This window comes from Pelophylax lessonae (assembly GCF_965119305.1).
Source record: "Pelophylax lessonae genome assembly, chromosome: 3".
Taxonomy (NCBI): domain Eukaryota; kingdom Metazoa; phylum Chordata; class Amphibia; order Anura; family Ranidae; genus Pelophylax; species Pelophylax lessonae.
The window spans coordinates 426,886,185-426,907,321 of NC_138770.1; the positions used below are offsets into that span (position 1 = coordinate 426,886,185).

At 41.4% G+C, this 21,137-nt stretch overlaps 1 protein-coding gene across 2 annotated transcripts in view; it reads left to right on the plus strand.

Moving 5' to 3' along the window:
- Nucleotides 1–18,911, plus strand: part of LOC309551509 (enoyl-[acyl-carrier-protein] reductase, mitochondrial-like) — a 152,669-nt gene extending 133,758 nt beyond the window's left edge. For both annotated transcript variants that reach the window (XM_082252121.1, XM_082252122.1), the window contains 3 exons: nt 7,014–7,074; nt 13,617–13,689; nt 18,696–18,911. In XM_082252121.1, coding sequence (XP_082108247.1) covers nt 7,014–7,074; nt 13,617–13,689; nt 18,696–18,859 — 298 coding nt within the window. In that variant the 3' untranslated portion in view covers nt 18,860–18,911. The remainder of the gene's footprint in view (nt 1–7,013; nt 7,075–13,616; nt 13,690–18,695) is intronic.
- The last annotated feature ends 2,226 nt before the right edge of the window (nt 18,912–21,137 follow it).

Consider the following 21,137-nt stretch of genomic DNA (forward strand, 5'->3'; position numbering starts at 1 on the left):
ACCTCAAGTGCAGCAGTGAGCAGTAGTCAAGTTTAATCTACCAAGTGCTGAAACCAGACCACATTTATGGCAGTGATGCTAGTCATAAACCGATTGGGTATGCAATTTTCAAAAGAAAAGGCGAATGGTAGGGAAGGGGGCAGAAGAACAAAGGGGAAAGGGGGCTTGCAGAATAATTATTACAGGAGGGGCAGTCCTTTAAGATATTCTTCTGCCAGCTATCATTGGGGCCCTTAAAGAGCATTGGTGCATTTAATGACAGTCCCAGTTAACCTGCATGCAGTATACTGTAAGTACAGTATAGGTGCAGGATAGTCTCGGTACAGGTGCAAGATAGATGTGGTTCAGATGCGGTAAAGATTTGGTACAATGCAGTACATTGTATAGGTGCAGTCTAGGTTTGAAATACGCATGATATAGAGTGTAACATGGGTGCTGTATGGATTGGGTACACTTTATGTCTTGCTCTCAGGGGCTCAGACCCTGCTAACACTCAGCAATGGATAAAAAGCCCTCTTACCAGTCCCCATGCTGGATGCTGAGATGACCTTTCACTGTAGAAGAGGGCCCCCTCGGTCTCTCCCTGAAAGTCTTCGGTAACCAGCAGTGAAAAGCAGAGGGGGAGTGTTCCCCTTTCGGCAGCGGTGCAGGTGCTGTAAGGCAGTGGTCCTCAACCCTGGCCTACAGGGCCCACTAACAGGCCAGGTTTGCAAGATAACTGAAATACATCCCAGTGATATAATTTGCTGCTCAGTGATTGCAGTATTCTAGACTGCATCTCCCCAATGTAATACTTAAAACCTGGCCTGTTAGTGGGCCCTGTAGGCCAGGGTTGAGGACCACTGCTGTAAGGCACCCAGGTGTCCTCACTCCCAGTCTCAGGCTCTGGTCTCCGCTGGTAGGGTCACCAGCTGGCAGACGAATATCCAAACAGAGGTGCTCTTTCTCTATCTCCCTTGGAGCCAAAACAAAGACCTTTTCTGAGCAGTTTAATAAAAAATAATTTCTCCACTCCACCTACTGCACAGTGCCTACTGGGATCTGCAGTGTAAGGAGTCTATTTGCCCCATTACATAGTTGCTGTCTTATTGTTGCAAGTCACTGTAAATTGTTCTGTGTGGACTTTCATATCCCTGTTTGTCTTTATTTTCACTGTATTTATTTTTTGATATCTTGTTTAATGTTTGAGATACATTCTTGTAATTTGTCATTTGACATATTGGTTTAGGTAGTTTCACACTGCACAATTGTGGTTTGTATTTTTTTCAGTTGAGTTGAGGTGAATGAGTCTATATGTGTTCTGCTGCTTAGGACAGGAAGGGTATAAGGGTTTTTCACTGCACGGTGGCTTTTTTTTCTTGTTGTTATTACACCACAGATATATCCACACCTATTTTTATAGTCTGACCTCGGGGCTTTATGAATGTATACACATCAAGCAGTGCTTTCAGACTTCAAGGACAAGCATTTTAAATTTATGCGCAGTTCCTGTGTAACTATTATGTGGATATTCTGCCTGAGAACAATTACAGTAGAGTTTTTAACAGAATCTTTGAAAAAAAAATCTCATCCATTGTTATTGATAAATTGAAAGCAATTATTTTGTAGGACATGGAATTCAAGAAGAAATTTGTATTGAGTTTTAAAGGTTTACTTATCATTTTCAACATACAATTGGGGACATTTATCAAGTCACAGTTGTTGTATCTGTTAATGTGCCATAGTTGCTAATATATTGTAGAAATAGAATTTATCATAATGTCAGATTTATCATAATATCTCATTGCATGTAATAAACTTGTCACATCACTTTGCTTGCTTTGTCACATTTGCTTACTTTTAGCATTTAGTCCACATGACTTTTTAATTATGTAACAGATCACAGTTCATTTCCACAGTAATTTAGGTTGTAATACTTTTAGCAAAAACGGGGTGATTTTCTCAGACTGGTTGCAGACATTTTTAAAGCTAAAAGTTGCAGCCGCAAAAGATAGAATAGTAACTGCAAATTAATTGCACACATTTGCATGGTGCGACCTTTGGGAATAGAGTGCAACCACATTCATAAAAGTTTCCTAATTGATTTTAGGCATACAACTTCCAATCCGACCCATCTGCAGTCAAACTGATAGTTTGAGACACTGTTCCAACTGTCAAACATTTGCTCTCAAATGTAAATAAAAAGTAAAGGAATTCTAGTTGTGGATTTTCATTGCTGGAACCTGTAGGCACACAACATTTGGTGCCTTAAAACGGACCTTGCAGTTCAAGCAAGTCAGCTTATTTGAAGGGAGAGCCCTCCTCTCCCTTCCTAATACATTGCACTAAAGAGAAAAAAAGTTAGTAAATATACTTTCTTTTCCCTAGCTTCTGTACTGCAGGATGTGACCTCATCATCCTGCCAATGACATTTTGGGAATTGTCTAGTAGCCCAAAACTCAAGAGATGATGCTCCAGCACACTGCAAGATCATTATCTTGTAAGACGTGGGCCACTCAGCATTCTTTGGCTTCTCACTGGATTGATGGTGACTTCACCCTCACCATGGGTGGAAACAGGGACAGGGTAAGTATTTTGATTACTTCTCTCAAAAGCTATTTTTTCTCCTTTAGCTCAGTAAGTCGGAGGGGGCCTTCACAAAATAGGCAGGCCTTGGTATTCTACATAGTTAAATAGTTAGTCAGGTTGAAAAATACACAACTCCATCTAGATCAACCAATAAAAGAAAAAAAAAAAAAACAACCATACAATCCCATATACACAATCCTATACCCACAGTTGATCCAGAGGTAGGCAAAAAACCCCAGCAAAGCATGATCCAATTTGCTCCAGCAGGGGAAAAATATCCTCCCTGATCCTCCGAGAGGATATTCCCTGGATCAACATTACCTATAAATGTGAGTACCCAGTTATAATATGTTTATTAAGGAAATAATCCATGCCTTTTTTAAAGCAATCTACTGAGCTATCCAGAACCACCTCTGGAGGGAGTCTATTTTATATTTACACAGCTCTTACTGTGAAGAAACCTTTCCATATTTGGAGATTAAATCTCTTTTCCTCTGAATGTAAATTCTCTCTTCAGGACTCTCCACAGCCCTCCATCAAGTCTTTACACTTCATTGTTGTTGAGCACCCACTACCAACAGGCCAACAGGTTAAAGCAGTGCCACATAGATGTAGCAGCATGTCAGTGGATATGCAAACAACATCTTTAAGAAAACTGCTGTTGACATACTGCAAGCACTTCAGGAGGACAATAGTTAGCATTGGAGGGGGACATGACTGCAAGTAGGGTAAAAGCTGACAGCTTAGGTTGTTGATCACCAGAAGCAGCTTTATGTAGTCAGAGTTTCCATCACATTTACTTTAAAGTGGTATAACATTTTTACCGTAGCTTTTTTTACCTTAATGCATCTCTGCATTAAAGTAATAAACCTTTTAATAGTGAAGGACCCCCTTTCCCCTTATACTTACATGATCCAGTGCTGTGCACATATGCAGCAGCTTTTCTCTCCTCTCCCCTGTCTCATAGGCTTGGAAGAGAGCAGTGGGAGGCATTGGCTCCGTCTGCTGTCAGTCAAAACTTGTGAGCAGAGAGCAGGGATGGGGCCGAGCTTGGCTCCATGTCTGAAAAGATACAAACACCCCTGCTCTGGATCGAGCACACATGAGTGCCCCTATAGAAAGCCGCTTCCTTTTGGGGGCACTCGGTGGGGGGGAAGGAGCCGGGAGCACCAGCGGGACACGAAAGAAGAGGAGCATTGGGGCTGCTCTATGCAAAATCATTGCACAGAATAGGTAAGTATAACAAGTTTGTTGTTTTTTTTTGTTTTTTAAATATAGCTTTAAACTAATGCAACCTCCTAGTTAGGCTGCTAAGTAAATGTGGTTTTGGCTGCTTCTGTAATCAAAGGAGAAGATATTGTTTGTTTTGATCTGTTCAGGGTTTCATTCCTAGAGTTTATGGAGGGAGAATTCAAACCAACCTGAAAAATTGATCAGGACCTAGCCAATCCCAGAGGAGGTGTGCCCAGATGGTGGATGGAGAAGCTGATAAATAGTCTGAAGCCCTGGTGAGATTGTTGTCCCTAGCCAAGAGAAGTTCCCAGCTTTATAGGGGGCTATTTCGCCCCTCTGAGGCAAGCCATGGATTGTGCTGCTGTTCTCTGAGGTGTAAGGACTGGAGACCTGGAAGCGACCTGAAACTGGCTGCAGGACTTTACCAAAGGGATCTGGTCTTGAAAAGATTTTCTTACCTCCTGGACTATGTCCAGAGAAAGTAAGGAGTTGGCAGCTGTTCTGGGGACTTGTGAGTAATGACCTTGTATTGATCCCTGGTGACTATGTGCTTTTTGGATATAAGCATGAGATGTTGCTCTCACAGAGACTGCTCTCATAGGGTCCCATATACTGTCCTGGTGTCCTGGACCGTGAGCTTTGTAAAGGGTGCTTTCATGTACAGTGCAGTGTTTCCGAAGTTACATTGGTTACATACAGCTGTGCAATTGTGCAGGATAACTAGGTGGCAAAGAGACTTGCCTCATGGTCCCTAGCAGTGAGGCTTTGAAACTGTTCAAAAAGATACCTCATGGTCCCCAGCTGAAAGGGTTTAGACTGTTCCTTCATTGATGTCGCTAGCCTTGTGGAAATATCCCATTCCCTAATCCCTCCCCTGTTACAAATTCTTTAAAAAATACATTACAAAAAGACAAACCCCCTGGCTGTTTACTGGAGCCTGAGTGAATGGACTGTTGCTTGGGTGAATGATGGCCTTTGTACTGTATGTGGGGGGAAACCAGGTAATACCAGCAACCCCGATGGGGTAGTGCTACAAATTGCATTATTAGTTTGGGATTTATTACCACTTTAACTGTTGAGAATTTTTTTTTTTTTCACATTGTTTTGTTTATGTGCTGTCCTCATAAATTAATGAAAGATTGTCAACAATATGACTTATTTATAGTTGTTACACTGGCATTCAGTCTTTGCAGAAAGTAACTAGTGTATCATTGTTATCAGCTTGTTTTTTGGGTTTTGTAGTTTTGGTGTACTTTAAGAGTTAAAGCTGAAAACTAGGAAAACATTTATTTTTCTGCCCATTCAGTTCCGATATTTACACAGCTTTGCCAGGTCGATTATACTACTTTGCTGCTACAGTTAAGGAATGTAGTGGTGATATTAATCTGCTACCAACCTGTGATTGGACATTGGAACAGCAGCAGACTGATGAAGTCATCCTTTTCTCCACTCTACTTACTCCTCCTGTTAGCTTGTTACTTGTCAGCACATCTATATGCAGCGTACCCGATTGGTTCTTAGTGCTGCCCCTTCATCTCCCAAACTGACTGCTGCTGTATTGCGAGAGGCTGATATCAAATTAACCACCTTCAGACAGCCCACAGTACCTTTACTGTGGGCGGTTGGCACAGGCAGGCTGAATCATGTACATGTACGTCATCCAGCCTGCTCCAGGTTGTAGGCATACAGTGCATTGCTCCTGCGACCACTGCGTTCACCGGACACAGTGGATTGCAGATCCCGGTACCCACGGCCCGGTGATCAAGTGGGGAAGATCTCTGCATCCACATTACTTGTATGGATCTTTGAGTTTTTTTTAAAAAAACTCTATGTGTATGCCCAGCCTGTAAATAGTGGGACTCTTATCAATGTAATAAAAAAGGAAAGGGGAAGGGTACCATCATCCTAAAATGACAATTTGGAAAACAGGAGGCAACCCCCAAATGCCCCCACTGGGGTAAAAAACAAAATAATGGACTATCTCAGTACTCAAGGACTACACACCTGAAGTAGAATAAAAAGTATTTTTATTAGTATAGAATCTAAAAATTCATATAATCAAACACATAAATAAAATAACATCTATCACATAAATAACATCTATCACTCATTTGACAGAATGTGATTTGGACCATATATAAGAATGCAACCCTGATAGTGTAACACCCTTAAGATGAAAATAACTACAGGTGTAATTTGAGATGAATCCTCTACATGTTTCGCAGATAATCCACTTCTTCAGGATGAGCAAATCAAAATATAGTGAAAATCGGTATCCAAGAGAGGCCAAGGCAGAAGAGCCAACATACCTCCATTGTGGTGAACATGGGAGGGTATATAGGGGGCATGCGAGCAAACGCACCACCCAATAGGCTTAAACAAAATGGCATAATATGAAGTGCCAGGGTGTAGGTAAGTTAGTATGTCACCATCAACTACTCCAAAGAAATAGATCAATCACCAGCCATTAACATCATGGGCGTTTACAATAATATACTCAGAAATACATATTATCTGTCTGAGATGGGACCAAAGAAATGGAGTAATGGCCCTGAAAAGGGTTAAGTAGTCAGTATCCCCCTGGTGTGGTCCGCAAATCATATACCCAGCCTAATGAGTTTATTTATAAATGGCACAAGGTTTTCACAATTTCCCCCAGGATTCACACACTGTTCTATTTGTATTCAACAGGGAAAAAAAGTGTAGATCTTGGCTGAAACTTGTGTGAATAATACATACAAATTCTTAAATAAACCCCCAAGACATGTCACACCCTTAGTTATTAGCTTATTTGTTGTTTTTCATAAGATCATACACATATTATTGGATCAATGCCATTAAACAAAGGAGACATAACTACTGTTCTATCGACTTGATTTTCCTAAATTCCATAGGGGCATTCTGAGGCTGCAAGGCATTAGTAATAATAGAATAAAGCTCTTATGAACTTTGTTTATCAACAGAAACCATCATCCTTATCCTAAAATACATAGAAGAACAGTTCCAGAAAAAAAATGTTTCCAGAAAATCCAATAAATTGTATCTCTGTGCATATATACTATTTATAAAAGTAATGAGTAGGAGAATTACACATTTTTGTTAAGTTCAAAATGTTAAAGGACACTTATGAAATAACAATCAATTGACTTTTATAATAGAAAATATTTGCAACTTAGAACATGCTTAGTTTTCTAACTTGTATTTTTCCTTAGGGATGGAAGCACTATGGTCACATACGGAGGAATGTCAAGAAAGCCCACACCTTTACCTGCTGTAAGTGTTTAAAAGTAATCAGTGCTCCTTTTTTGGGTTGAGGTCAGGCAGTCAAGAACATTAAACGGAGGTAATCCCACAGTGTGCTGAACCTCATCATACATTTTATTAACTTTCTATTTTGAAATGCATTCGTTGTTTCACATACCAGATGCAGGCCCCCTAAAGCTTGACATATATTTCTCTTTAGTCACTCTCAAGGCACTAATAGAAACATCTGCTATAATGGCGCTGTCTACAGTTTGTCTTATTCTTTCTTAAATTATGCATTATGAATACTGCAAATGCCTGAAATTGACCTAGCTTGTGCAAGGGTACATAAAAACTAGAAGATATTCTGGTCTAAATCATTTGGTGGAGGGGGGGATTATGGCGTGGAGTTGTTTTTCAGGGAATGGGCTTGGCCCTTTATTTCCAGTAATCGGAACTCTTAAGGCGTCAGCATACCAAGACATTTTGGACAATTTCATACTCCCAACTTTGTGGGAACAGTTTGGGGATGACCCCTTCTTGTTCCAACATGACTGTGCACCAGTGCACAAAGCAAGGTCCACAAAGACATGGATGAGTGAGTTTGGGGTGGAGGAACTTGGCTAGCCTGCACAGAATCCTGCCCCCCAACCCAACAGAAAACTTTTGGGATGAATTAGAGCGGAAACTGTGAGCCAGGCCTTCTTGTCCAACATCAGTGCCTGACCTCACAAATGGAAAAATGGTCACACATTCCCATAGACACACACCTAAACCTTCCCAGGAGAGTTGAAGCTGTTATAGCTGCAAAGGGTGGGCCAACTCAATATTGAACCCTACAGACTAAGACTGGGATGCCATTAAAGTTTATGTGTGTGTAAAGGCAGGCATCCCAATACTTTTGGTAATATAGTGTATACAACTCTGTAACATAAATAGCCTTTTCTTAGAATCATTGCAACATCAACATTAGATGTCATATACCATATTCCATAAATCACACTTACAAAGTAGGCTATTTTTTGGCCAAAGCATTCAAATAAGGAGCGATTTTACAGCTCCTGAAACCATCAACTGTGTTATACAGTAAACCCCCGCTCCATCGCGGTTCAGTTTTTGCAGTCCCGGTATATTGCGGTTTTTTTTGTAATGTTATTTTACTATATAAATCATTAAAAATGAAATATTTTTGTGTTTTCCATAGCTCTTGCTATGTCTCTCAGTATCTTTTATGTGTTTAAATGAGTTTCTATTGTTTTAAAAGTGCTTTTACACGTACAGTGACAGTAAAAAAAACATGCCTACAATGCATTTTAATAGGGTTTTTCTATTTCGCGGATTTTCACTTTTCGCGGCTGGGTCCGGAACGTAACCCCCGCAATGGAGGGGGGTTTACTGTATATAGTGGTGGGATATAACAGCAAGTGGCTGGGGAATACCACGGTGTGCATTTTAGTGTATGCTGTAATGGTATGATCATTTGAGGCACTTTGACCATGATTTGTATCATGTTGGTATATATGAACTGATGGCGCTTTTTAAAAAAATACATTTTTTTAACTAATTGTACCAATAAAGGACAAATTCATTTTTTACATTGCATTTATCTATACACTGGTTGCCCTATAACAGTGATGGCAAACCTTGGCACCCCAGATGTTTTGGAACTACATTTCCCATCATGCTCATGCACTTTGCAGTGTAGTTAGGCATCATGGGAAATGTAGTTCCAAAACATCTGGAGTGCCAAGGTTTGCCATCACTGCCCTATAAAGTCCCACTCAACAGAGGAATCAGAGTGTGCTTGAAGTAATAGGGGTGATAACAACCACACAGTGGTGTAGCGTAGGTTGTCAGCACCCGGGGCAAGGCAAGTAATTTGCGCCCCCTAACCCGCAGGACTTTAGCACTCGAGTCTCTTCCACTAGATTAGTTAAAGAAACCCTTACCCCCCAAGCACATGTATTGTTTGTTATGAAAATACTGATGTAATTAAAGTAAAATGCATCTAAGTTTGAATGACCAGCTTGCCCCCTTTCAATGCAGAGAGACCAGCGTGCCCCCTTTCAATGCAGAATGACCAGTGTGCTCCCTTTCAATGCAGAGAGACCAGTGTGCCCCCTTTCAATGCAGAGAGACCAGCGTGCCCCCTTTCAATGCAGAGAGACCAGCTTGCCCCCTTTCAATGCAGAGAGACCAGCATGCCCCCTTTCAATGCAGAATGACCAGCGTGCCCCCTTTCAATGCAGAATGACCAGCGTGCCCCCTTTCAATGCAGAGAGACCAGCGCGCCCCCTTCAATGCAGAATGACCAGCGTGCCCCCATTCAATGCAGAATGATCAGCGTGCCCCCTTTCAATGCAGAATGACCAGCGTGCCCCCTTTCAATGCAGAATGACCAGCGTGCTCCCTTTCAATGCAGAATGACCAGCGAGCTCCCATTCAATGCAGAATGACCAGCGTGCCCCCTTTCAATGCAGAATGACCAGCGTGCCCCTTTCAATGCAGAATGACCAGTGTGCCCCCATTCAATGCAGAGAGACCAGCGTGCCCCCTTTCAATGCAGAGAGACCAGCATGCTCCCTTTCAATGCAGAATGACCAGCGTGCCCCCTTTCAATGCAGAGAGACCAGCGTGCCCCTTCAATGCAGAATCACCAGCGTGCCCCCATTCAATGCAGAGAGACCAGCGTGCCCCCTTTCAATGCAGAATGACCAGCATGCCCCCTTTCAATGCAGAATGACCAGCATGCCCCCATTCAATGCAGAGAGACCAGCGTGCCCCCTTTCAATGCAGAATGACCAGCGTGCCCCCTTTCAATGCAGAATGACCAGCGTGCCCCCATTCAATGCAGAATGACCAGCGTGCCCCCTTTCAATGCAGAATGACCAGCGTGCTCCCTTTCAATGCAGAATGACCAGCGTGCCCCCTTTCAATGCAGAATGACCAGCGTGCCCCCTCTCAATGCAGAATGACCAGTGTGCCCCCTTTCAATGCAGAGAGACCAGCGTGCCCCCTTTCAATGCAGAGACTTAACTGCAGTGGCGGCTTCTCCTCGGTTCCCCACATCTCCTCGAGTCCTCCCGCCTCCTCCTCGGCCAATGGCATGCGTTCGCCTTTCGGCCAATCAGGAAGCGGATCTCGGACCCGCTTCCTGATTGGCCAGGAGGAGGATTCGTGTGACAATAGCGAATTTTCATTCGCTATTGTCACACAATGGGTGGGCTCGGGGCGCACTGCTCTGCGCCCTGGGTCCACCCTTTTTTGAAGCCTATTAGAGCCTCTGGCTCTAATCAGGGGATTTAAAAAAAAAAAACACTCTGTGACAGTGCCAGGCTGCTGACTCACTCGCTGCAAAACTGACTGAGCAGTGAGGAGAGGCGGCATAGGCTTGCAACGCCACCCCACCCTACACCAATGGACAGGTGAGGCACAGTCCAGCCCCGACCCGCCATTTTCAGCCATAGGGCAGCCGCGCTGGACATCTCCAGCCTAAAGATGGAGGCAGCCGCAGACAGTGTGTGAACTGTGTATGTCAGAGTCAGACAGACAGAGTGACACTGCAGATGCGCCCCCCCCAGATGTTGCGCCCGGTGCGGCCGGCCCCCCCTGCACCCCCCACGCTACGCCACTGCAACCACACCCCAGTCATTTGAATTATCTTTAAAAATGAAAAGCAAGGTTGGGTTCTCTGATAATGCTAATGGGAAAAAAATGACAGCAATGGTAAAGATACCAGCTGGAGCTAATAGCAGGAAAGACTGGTGACATTATACAAACTATGAAGCTGCACTTGATGTCACATACTGCACTTTGTGATGGACTGAGGCTGGTCAAAATGACAACTGGGTCATCACCGTTGGTTCAAATATCTGATGCTTTCATATGATAATTAGTACCAAGGGGATATCTGTAGCCTGTGTATTCATTAAATATAGAAGTCGAATGCTATAGTAATAGTTTAGGGAAAGTACATGATACAAGTAAGCCATGCAACACGTGTGCCAAAGCTGGACTTTCAATTAAATACATCAATGCATAAAAAGTGCATATTTCTGCTAAAACTAATAGTGTCCGTGATTTTTTCTGTCACTTCCAAAAAGTTTGCTATGCCGTCTCTTAGTTGGCACTATAAACTGCATACTATGGGATTGGTTATAATTTGAGTAAGAAGGGCATTCTATAGTGTTGGAGCTGCATATAAAAAGACAAAAGTAGCATGCAATTTTTGGTGGTTTCTAGAAATGTCCAGGTTCCTCCTGTCTGACGAGCTAAAGAAACTATTTGAGTCTATAGATTTACTATGTCATTCAGTAATTAGGGCATAAGTTACTCACTGCTTTAACAATCATCAGATTACCAATAAAACAAATTCCTCATTTTATTGTGACAAACTAACATAATGTACAAATTAGAGCTGCACGATTAATCATTAAAAAATCAATCTTGATTCCCCATGATCTTAAAACAATGTCCATGATTCTATAGCCTCGTACACACGATCAGATTATCGAACGATCTGTCGTCCGTTTTTTGTCTCATGTCGAAAGTGAAGAGGTAACTTTCATACGAAATTTCCCATATCACAGAATTCAACTTCAGAAGTGATGTCATGTGTTGAATTGTTTTGTATGTGTTCTTTCGTCTCTGAGCATGCCTAGTCTTGCTTTTAAGACTTTTTTCCGTCGAAAACTGTACTAAGTAGACGAAAATCGGACGTTGTGTTGACGGACAATAAAAATTTTATAGCCTGCACATCAGGATTTTTTCGGCTGAAAAGTCGGAGTCAGCTGTCAAAAGCACCATACTAACAATCCGAAAATAGGCAGATCGGTCGTCGGACGAAATTTCCCTTCAGATTTTCTTATCACGTGTATGGCCTTTACAGAGCTGTTCTCTGCTCGCTCGCAGCTGTTAAAAAAAAAGAGCCCCGGTAAAAGTCTATCAACATTGTTAAGGCTGCTAGATTACTATAAACACAATGTTTTACAATGTATCATTTCCTTCTTTTAGATCAAAGGAATGAATAAGTGAGGGCAGTTTAACCTCTTAAAAGACTAAGTGTCAGTTCACACTATGGCGATCCGACTTCGGGGGCGACTAGTGAAGTCGCCGTGCACCGCGACTTCGGCGCGACTTGTATGGACTTCACATAATAGAAGTCAATGCAAGTCGCTCCGACTTCTGTCAAAAGTAGTACAGGAACTATTTTCTAAGTCGGAGCGACTTGAGTCGCTCCTATTAGAACGGTTCCCAAAGCACTGAATGGACCGCGACTTGTCAGGCTGACAAGTCGCCTGACAAGTCGCGGTAGTGTGAACCGGGACTACGCCTTTTTCTGACACTTGTTGCTTACAAGTTAAAATCAGTATTTTTTTGCTAGAAAATTACTTCGAACCCCCAAACCTTATATATATATATTTTTTTTAACAGAGACTCCAGAGAATAAAATGGCGATCGTTGCAATATTTTATGTTACACTGTATTTGCGCAGAACTCTTTCAAACACAGTTTTTGGGGGGGGGAAATACACTTTACTGTTTAGTTTTTTTTTTTAATTCATTAAAGTTAGCCCATTTTTTTTTTTTATAATGTAAAAGATGATGTTACGCCAAGAATCATGATCTTTATTCTAAGCCAAAATATTTTGATTCTCATTTAATCCAGAATCGTGTAGCTCTAGTACAAATAGAAGGGTACATTTCTTAGCTGTCTAGTTGCATCATTTTGCATATATGTTGCAGACCTTCTGGTAGCTCTACACACAAGCCATAACAGTAACCAAGGGGGGGGGGGGGGGGGGGCACAAATTCATAAATGTAATTTGACTCATCTTCAGTAGGAGCTGCGTGCCCAACTCTCCTTATACTCTTCAGATGGAAGAATTAAAGCGGATCTACACTGCATCTGAGCATCACAAACCAAAAATGTTATTTGTTTAATTTTTTATCATTCAAAGCAATCTCATCTATCCATCCATGTTTCCATGCTTGATTTCATTGAGAAATCACTTTTAAAAAAATGTCCTTGAATTTTTGGCTGAATCCATTTTGAGTAACGGCAGATGATTCATGTAGCATCTACTTCCTGGAATCCATCTGCCCTTAGCTCAGGTATGCAAGCAGGAGGATGTGCTTAGCTGAGACAAACCCCTCCTCCCCTCCTGAAGACTCCTGTGATGTATGAAATCATTCCCCTGGCATGGAGACCAGGAAGTAAGTGAATAAATGTAAAAGTTTAAAACAAGCAAATAGAATATACTTTCCTGTATTTTTATTACTGATAGCAGCACAGGGATTAATAATAGCTAAAGTTGTTTGAGAAAGTGAAGTTCCGCTTTAACAGGAGTTTTTAAACTAAAAGTCGTAGCAGTGCAAGGTATTGTCACAAATGGCCTGAGTAAAGCAGTTTAGACTAGGCAGGCAGGCAGGCAGGCATTGATTGATGATTTTCTTGTAGACTTGAAGAAAAGGTAGCGTTGTATATTATATTTAGTATAACACAGTTGTGGAAATAAGAAAAGTACAGCCAATGGTTTCTCTGTTTAAATACTTCTATTTTTCTTTTTTCAGAAAGCACTGATATTTAAAAATATCAGAATCTGTGGCTTTTGGATGACACAGTGGAAAAGAAACAATTTACATGGTGAGTGACTTTGCATGTGCAGGTGGGGCCACTTGTCCTGCGTGCAGAGTTTTTTTTCGTGCAAAGCGCATTTATCAATGTCTGGGGCCAGGCAGAGACTGCAGTAGTGTGAAAAATTGATCATTAAGGCAGTTACCCGACTTCACTGTGCATAGTAGTAAAACATGCAGAGTTCTTCTGAGACTTCACTGTGCATAGTAGTAAAACATGCAGAGTTCTTCTGAGACTTCACTGTGCATAGTAGTAAAACATGCAGAGTTCTTCTGAGACTTCACTGTGCATAGTAGTAAAACATGCAGAGTTCTTCTGAGACGTCACTGTGCATAGTAGTAAAACAAACAAAGTTCTTCTGAGACTTCACTGTGCATAGTAGTAAAACATGCGCAGTTCTTCTGAGACTTCACTGTGCAAAGTAGTAAAACATACAGAGTTCTTCTGAAAAGTGCTGTCTCATGTCACTACACACAGTATCTGATGTATGTTGCATTAGAAGGAACTTGCTGAGCCTGCACCCACTCAACCAGTGCAACGTACCTCTGTTACCTCACTCCCAGTAACAGAATGGGGTCCTGCTGAGCACCTAGTGCAGACCTCATGTGTGCTCTCATTTAACTCCTTCCCGCACTTGAGTGACCAGGCAATAGATCTCCAAAACAAGGTTTTGGATCCGGTTGCTATTGGGCACCGACCACTAGAGAGGGAGCCAGCATAGAGACCCCCTTGTTACCAGAGGACCTGTCACTTTACCAGGTACCAGGTAAGGACTGATTGCTTGGTGTCTTGAACTTGTACTTGGGTACTCTTAGCAACTACACTGCTTCTCCTTATTAATAAATGAAAGAAAATAGTCAATTTTCCATGACTTGGATGTCCTCCGAAAATCCTGGTGCCTTCAGCAGACTGCAAGGCGCAGCAGTCCTCATCCTAGCTGGAGATTGCATCTTCAGGCTCGTCTGTCTCTTCTTCCCATGCAGCAGCTTTCTGTGTGTACAGCCCTCCCCCCTTTTATTTACAGTACAGGGGAGAGACAGTGCCTAGAAAGACTAGGAAACTGCAGAAATAGGTTTAAGCCCTTCCAAGTCTGGGCAGCCTGTCTCAGTTGCTAACAGAAAACATTCCCTGTGTAGGCAACCTGCCTACACATGTAACAGTTATAGCAGATGAATATAATAATAAAATAACTCGATTGTATTACTAGATTTCAGTATGACATACAAAACACAATTTTCTTTTAAAAAACAAATATTAAAAGTTCATACCGTAATTATTTATACATAGTTTATTACAAGTTTACAGTGAACTACCCAAAAAAAAAAATCTAAAATTTTGATGCTCTGTGCCTAGTGAATTCTACTTATGACAGGTGCTAATAAAAAAAAAAAAACATTACAAGGTGACAGAGTATTCCGAATTAGGACAATATTAGTAAACCTCTGTCATTTAGACTGCATAAATGGTTAAAAAAAAAAAAAAAAAAACACTTGCAAAAACAGATGCCGCCTTCAGTAAAAACTGCATATGAAAGTCAGTAGATCCACACATATACGCAAATGACTGAAGTCACACACATATCTTAGGTTTTCCTGTAAAACATGAGTTTGGCCCTACTGTATTGTTAAAATTCAACTTTTACAGAAGTCAGCCAGCTCCAGCAACCACAGTACAGGTCCATGGCCTTGCTTTGGTTAGGAAGGGGGAGCGTGCTCATCCCTCTTCCTCCCTTGTTTGCTTTCCATTGTGGCCCTGCGTGGTGGTTTCTGGAGTGGTGCATGACTTTAAGCTATATATGTACACACCCATTCCTATCTTTCCTTCCCATGTGCAGTCTAGCTGGCTTTCCTACCAGGGATAAAGTTTGATGAGGTTGGTGGTTCCCAATACTTGATTTTACAGAATCTGACAGCATTACCCATGAAGACAATTGGCAGAAAACCCCCTTATCTGATCCCACATACAAAATAAAGGAATGTTCCTCTTATGTGAATCAGTGAAAAATAAGTTGTGGAAATGCTGATGGCAGGGGGAACTAGGGAAAACTGTGAACCTTGATGCATTCATTTGATTATATGTGGTGTATAGTTATTGTAATAAAACAAAACAGCTTTATCGAGGTTTGTGATATTACGTTTTTTTAAACTAATTAATGTTTTTAAACATATAACCATAAAACTAATGTGATCTTATACAAATTTATGATGTTGTACGGCTCCATATATGCACGTTTAAAGTCCCATTATCTTTTTTGTACCACTTGTGTCTTTAAAAGAGGCTGAAACTGACTAATCAAACACCAACACTCCTAAGTAATTCCCATTTATGCCATCATTGAGTCATCTAATTTCATACAAAGGCCCTTTAAACAACTTTGTTACAAAAGAGTAATGCAAAGCAAAGTTTATTTAAATATATTGCATATTTAGAAGTAAACTTATATTTACGAGATGTGTTCTGCAGCCAATGAAGTTGTCATGGATAAATAAACTATATACTGTATACTTCTATATACACACTAGAACAATGATCGCCAACCTTGCAGGCCTTACAGACCACTAAACTCACAATTTTGAATCACGGGGACCACTAATATAAATATTACATGCCTTATACACACAATGCTTTGGCTCTTTGCCCCCCTCCCCTTGATCACACTGCTGCCATATATAGCCATATATACACAATGCTCTGTCTCTCTGCCCCCCTCTGAAGCCCCCCCCCTCCAATCTTCATCACACTGCTGCCTTATACACACAATGCTCTGGCTCTTTGCCCCCCTCCCCTTGGTCACACTGCTGCCTTATATACACAATGCTCTGTCTCTCTGCCCCCCTCTGAAGCCCCCCCCCCTCTAATCTTCATCACACTGCTGCCTTATAGACACAATGCTCTGGCTCTTTGCCTCCCTCCCCCTGGTCACACTGCTGCCTTATATACACAATGCTCTGGCTCGCTGCCCCCTCTGAAACCCCCCCCCCCTCCTATCTTCATCACACTGCTGCCTTATACACACAATGCTCTGGCTCTTTGCCCCCCTCCCCTTGGTCACACTGCTGCCTTATATACACAATGCTCTGTCTCTCTGCCCCCCTCTGAAGCCCCCCCCCCTCCAATCTTCATCACACTGCTGCCTTATACACACAATGCTCTGGCTCTTTGCCTCCCTCCCCCTGGTCACACTGCTGCCTTATATACACAATGCTCTGGCTCGCTGCCCCCTCTGAAGCCCCCCCCCCTCCTATCTTCATCACACTGCTGCCTTATACACACAATGCTCTGGCTCTTTGCCCCCCTCCCCTTGGTCACACTGCTGCCTTATATACACAATGCTCTGTCTCTCTGCCCCCCTCTGAAGCCCCCCCTCCAATCTTCATCACACTGCTGCCTTATACACACAATGCTCTGGCTCTTTGCCTCCCTCCCCCTGGTCACACTGCTGCCTTATATACACAATGCTCTGGCTCGCTGCCCCCTCTGAAGCCCCCGCCCCAATCTGCATCACACTGCTATCTTACACAGACACATCATTGGATCTCACCTCCTTATCCAACCATGTGCTTGAGCTTTGTGCTCCCTCCCACATTCTGTGATCAGCACTGCCATTGGATGTCCCCTTCTTCTTCACCACCCCTGCACTACTTTTGGCACCTCCCTCTGAGTTCACAGGAGCTAAAACTACAGAGGAGGCATCAGGTATTAATACGCACTGACAGTATTAACTGTCAGCATGTATTGAGAACAACACTGGAAACAACATTGGGCGATTTACATCTGCCACAATGTTGATTTACTCCAACATTTTGTTATGGACCACTGGTTGGTAACCGCTGCACTAGAATCTACTTATAAATTCAGTTTTGCATAGACTATACAGAAACCCTTATTTGTATTGTTCTTTCATACATTCCTATATCATATGAAGCACAAACCCTTGGGACTATGGGACCTTGGGACTATGACACCAGGCACTGGTCCCAATCAGCTGCAGTCATGACATTGTCCAAATATAGGCATGTGGCCATATTAGGTCAATGATGTCACCACTTTGGTATGTGATCCCTACCCCTTTGGTATGTGTGGCTGAAGAGTGTGAAATTCCATGGCCACGGCTGATTAGGGCATTGGCCTGTCGTCATGCGATAGTCTTCTAAGTTCTCTCCAAACCTTAGCTTATCTCTTTACCGTACATAATATTTGTAAAAAAAAATGTTTGTGACCATGAAAGTTCTAATTGTGGATGAAACCTTTTCTAGCACATGTGCTCTGGTACAATAAGTACAATTTTCCAGACTGGGGACCATGTTAACAGTTAGAATTAGGTTTGCTCAGATCAGAAACAAGAAAAAATGTCCATAATTTGCTTTCAGTTTTTCTCATCATTAAAACCAAAATAATCATTGATTTTCCACATTAAAAAAAAATTCAACAAACAATTAAAAAACAAACATTTTTAAACAAAATTGTTACCATATCTGGCCGGCTTAAGGTAATGGTGCAACTTTTTGATAGAGTTGTGAAAAAATAGAACTTCGGTATTGCTTTGATTTATGTATGTTCCTTCACTGAAGAGTATTTCCCCCACTTTCTGTCACAGTAATGGGATCACTAAGACAGGGGATTTCTGCAAAGGTGAAACTGAGAGCAATAGCAAGACAATCTGTGATGGGGCAAGGATTAGAAACTCAAAAGAGACCTAGACAGTAACAGAAACCCAACAAATGCTTTAACCCCATCCTACTCAATACAAAACTTAAAATGAAACTCCAGCCAGAACCTTTTTTTTTTCAGCTAAGCCCTATTTCCCCCTATCGCCCGCCAACACTAAATAATGTTATTGATAGATACAAATTTATTTTCTTCCTCGTCCTATTTTGTTTGCTTTTTATTTCATTATCCTTGACATTTATGGTTGTTTATTGACTGTCAAAAGTTTGTTAATAATGATAATTATAATAATATAAATATTAATATTATTGTGATAGATAAATTTTCCCAATTTCTCATCTTGACAGATCCAACAAAACTCATGACAATGGTGTCAGACTTGACAGAGATGATAAAAAGAGGACAACTGTTCGAACCCAGTTGCACAAAAGTTCCATTTTGTGACTTCAGCAAAGCACTGCAAGCTACCATGGATCCTTACACTAACAAACATGTACTGATCATGAATTAACATTTTAAAGCCCAAATACAAATGTTTTGGATAATACATTTTTTGAAAATAATTAGATAGGAATTTTGGGTTTTCATGAGCTGTATGCCAAAATCATCAATATTAAAACAATAAAAGGCTTGCACTACTTCAGTTGTGTGTAATGAATCTAAAATACATGAAAGTCTAATGTTTATCAGTACATTACAGAAAATAATGAACTTTATCACAATATGCTAATTTTTTGAGAAGGACCTGTGTATATATATATACATATATATACACACACATACATATATATATATATACATACATATATATATATACATACACACACACACACACACACACACACACACACACACACACATGGCTTCTTTTTCAGCAGGAACGTGGGGAAACAGATTTCCGGCACCTCCAGCAATTATGTATGCAAAAGCAAGGTGTGCTGGAGGGTCTATTAAGGCTAGCTGCTGGGAGATCTGTTGTTGCTGATGTGGGTCTCTTGTTGCTTGGGTGGTATTTACTTGTGAGGGGTTCATTGCTGCTGGCGTGGGGTCTATTGGTGATTGGGGATCTATAGTTGCTGGGGTCTACTGTTGCTGGGTTGGGGGTCTATTGTTGCTCACTTCAGGGGATGTATTTTACTGTTTCTGGTTTTCATTACAAAATTCCATACAAATTACTAAGTAGTACAACATTATACTTGGTTCTGTATTCTCTAAAAGGGGAGGTACTGGGAGATGGCAACAGGGTGGAACCAGGGGATGATGCTCAGAGGTGGATAGTGGGCAGAGACAAAGGGTGACTTAGAAGGAGGGAGTTCTTGCACCTATTCTCCAAGAAAAAAAAAGAAGCCCTTTATGTGTGTGTGTGTGTATATATATATATATATATATATATATATATATATATATATGTATACAGTGGAAAAGTCTACACACCCGTATTAAAATATCAGGTTTCTGGGATGTTAAAAAATTAGACAAGGTAAATAATTTCAGAACTGTTTCCACCTTTAATATGACTTATAAATGTACAACTCAATTGAAAAACAAACTGAAATCTTTTAGGGGGGGGGGGGGAATAAAATAAAAAACTAAAATAATATGGTTGTATTATGTGCACACCCTCATAAATATGGATGTAGCTGTGTTCAGAATTAAGAAATCACAATTAAACTAAATAGGAGTCAGTACACACCTGCCATAATTTAGAGTGCATCTGATTAACCCCAAATAAAGTTCAGCTGTTCTAGTAGGTCTTTCCTGACATTTTCTCAGTTTAATCCTATAGCAAAAGCCATGGTCTGCAGAGAGCTTCCAAAGCATCAGAGGGATCTCATTGTTAAAAGGTATCAGTCGGGAGATGGGTACAAAATAATTTCCAAGGCATTAGATATACCATGGAACACAGTGAAGGCAGTCATCATCAAGAGGAGAAAATATGGCACAATAGTGACATTAACAAGAACTGGACGTCCCTCCAAAATTAATGAAAAGATAAGAAGAAAACTGGTCAGGGAGGCTGCCAAGAGGCCTACAGCAACATTAAAGGAGCTGCAGGAATATCTGGCAAGTGCTGACTGTGTGGTACATGTGATAACAATCTCCCATATTGTTCATATGTCTGGGCTATGGGTTAGAATGGCATGACAGCCTTTTCTTACGAATAAAAACACCAAGCCTAGCTACATTTTGCAAAAACACATCTGAAGTCTCCCAAAAGCATGTGGGAAAATGTGTTATGGTCTGATGAAATCAAGGTTGAACTTTTTGGCCATAATTTCAAAAGATATGTTTGGCCCAAAAACAACACTGCACATCACCAAAAGAGCACAATACCCACAGTGAAGCATGGTGGTGGCAGCATCATGCTTTGGGGTTGTTTTTCTGCGGCTGGAACAGGGGACTTAGTCAAGGTAGAGGGAATTATGAACAGTTCCAAATACCAGTCAATATTGGCACAAAACCTTCAGGTTTCTGCTAGAAAGCTGTACATGAATAGGAATTTCCTCATTCAGCATGACAACGACCCAAAGCATGCATCCAAATCAACAAAGGAATGGCTTCACCAGAAGAAGATTAAAGTTTTGTAATGGCCCGGCCAGAGCCCAGACCTGAATCCGACTGAAAATCTGTGGGGTGATCTGCAGAGGGCTGTGCACAGGAGATGCCCTCGCATTCTGGCAGATTTGGAGTTTTTTTGTAAAGAGTGGGCAAATATTGCCAAGTCAAGATGTGCCATGCTGATAGATTTATACCCAAAAAGACTGAGCGCTGTAATAAAATCAAAAGGT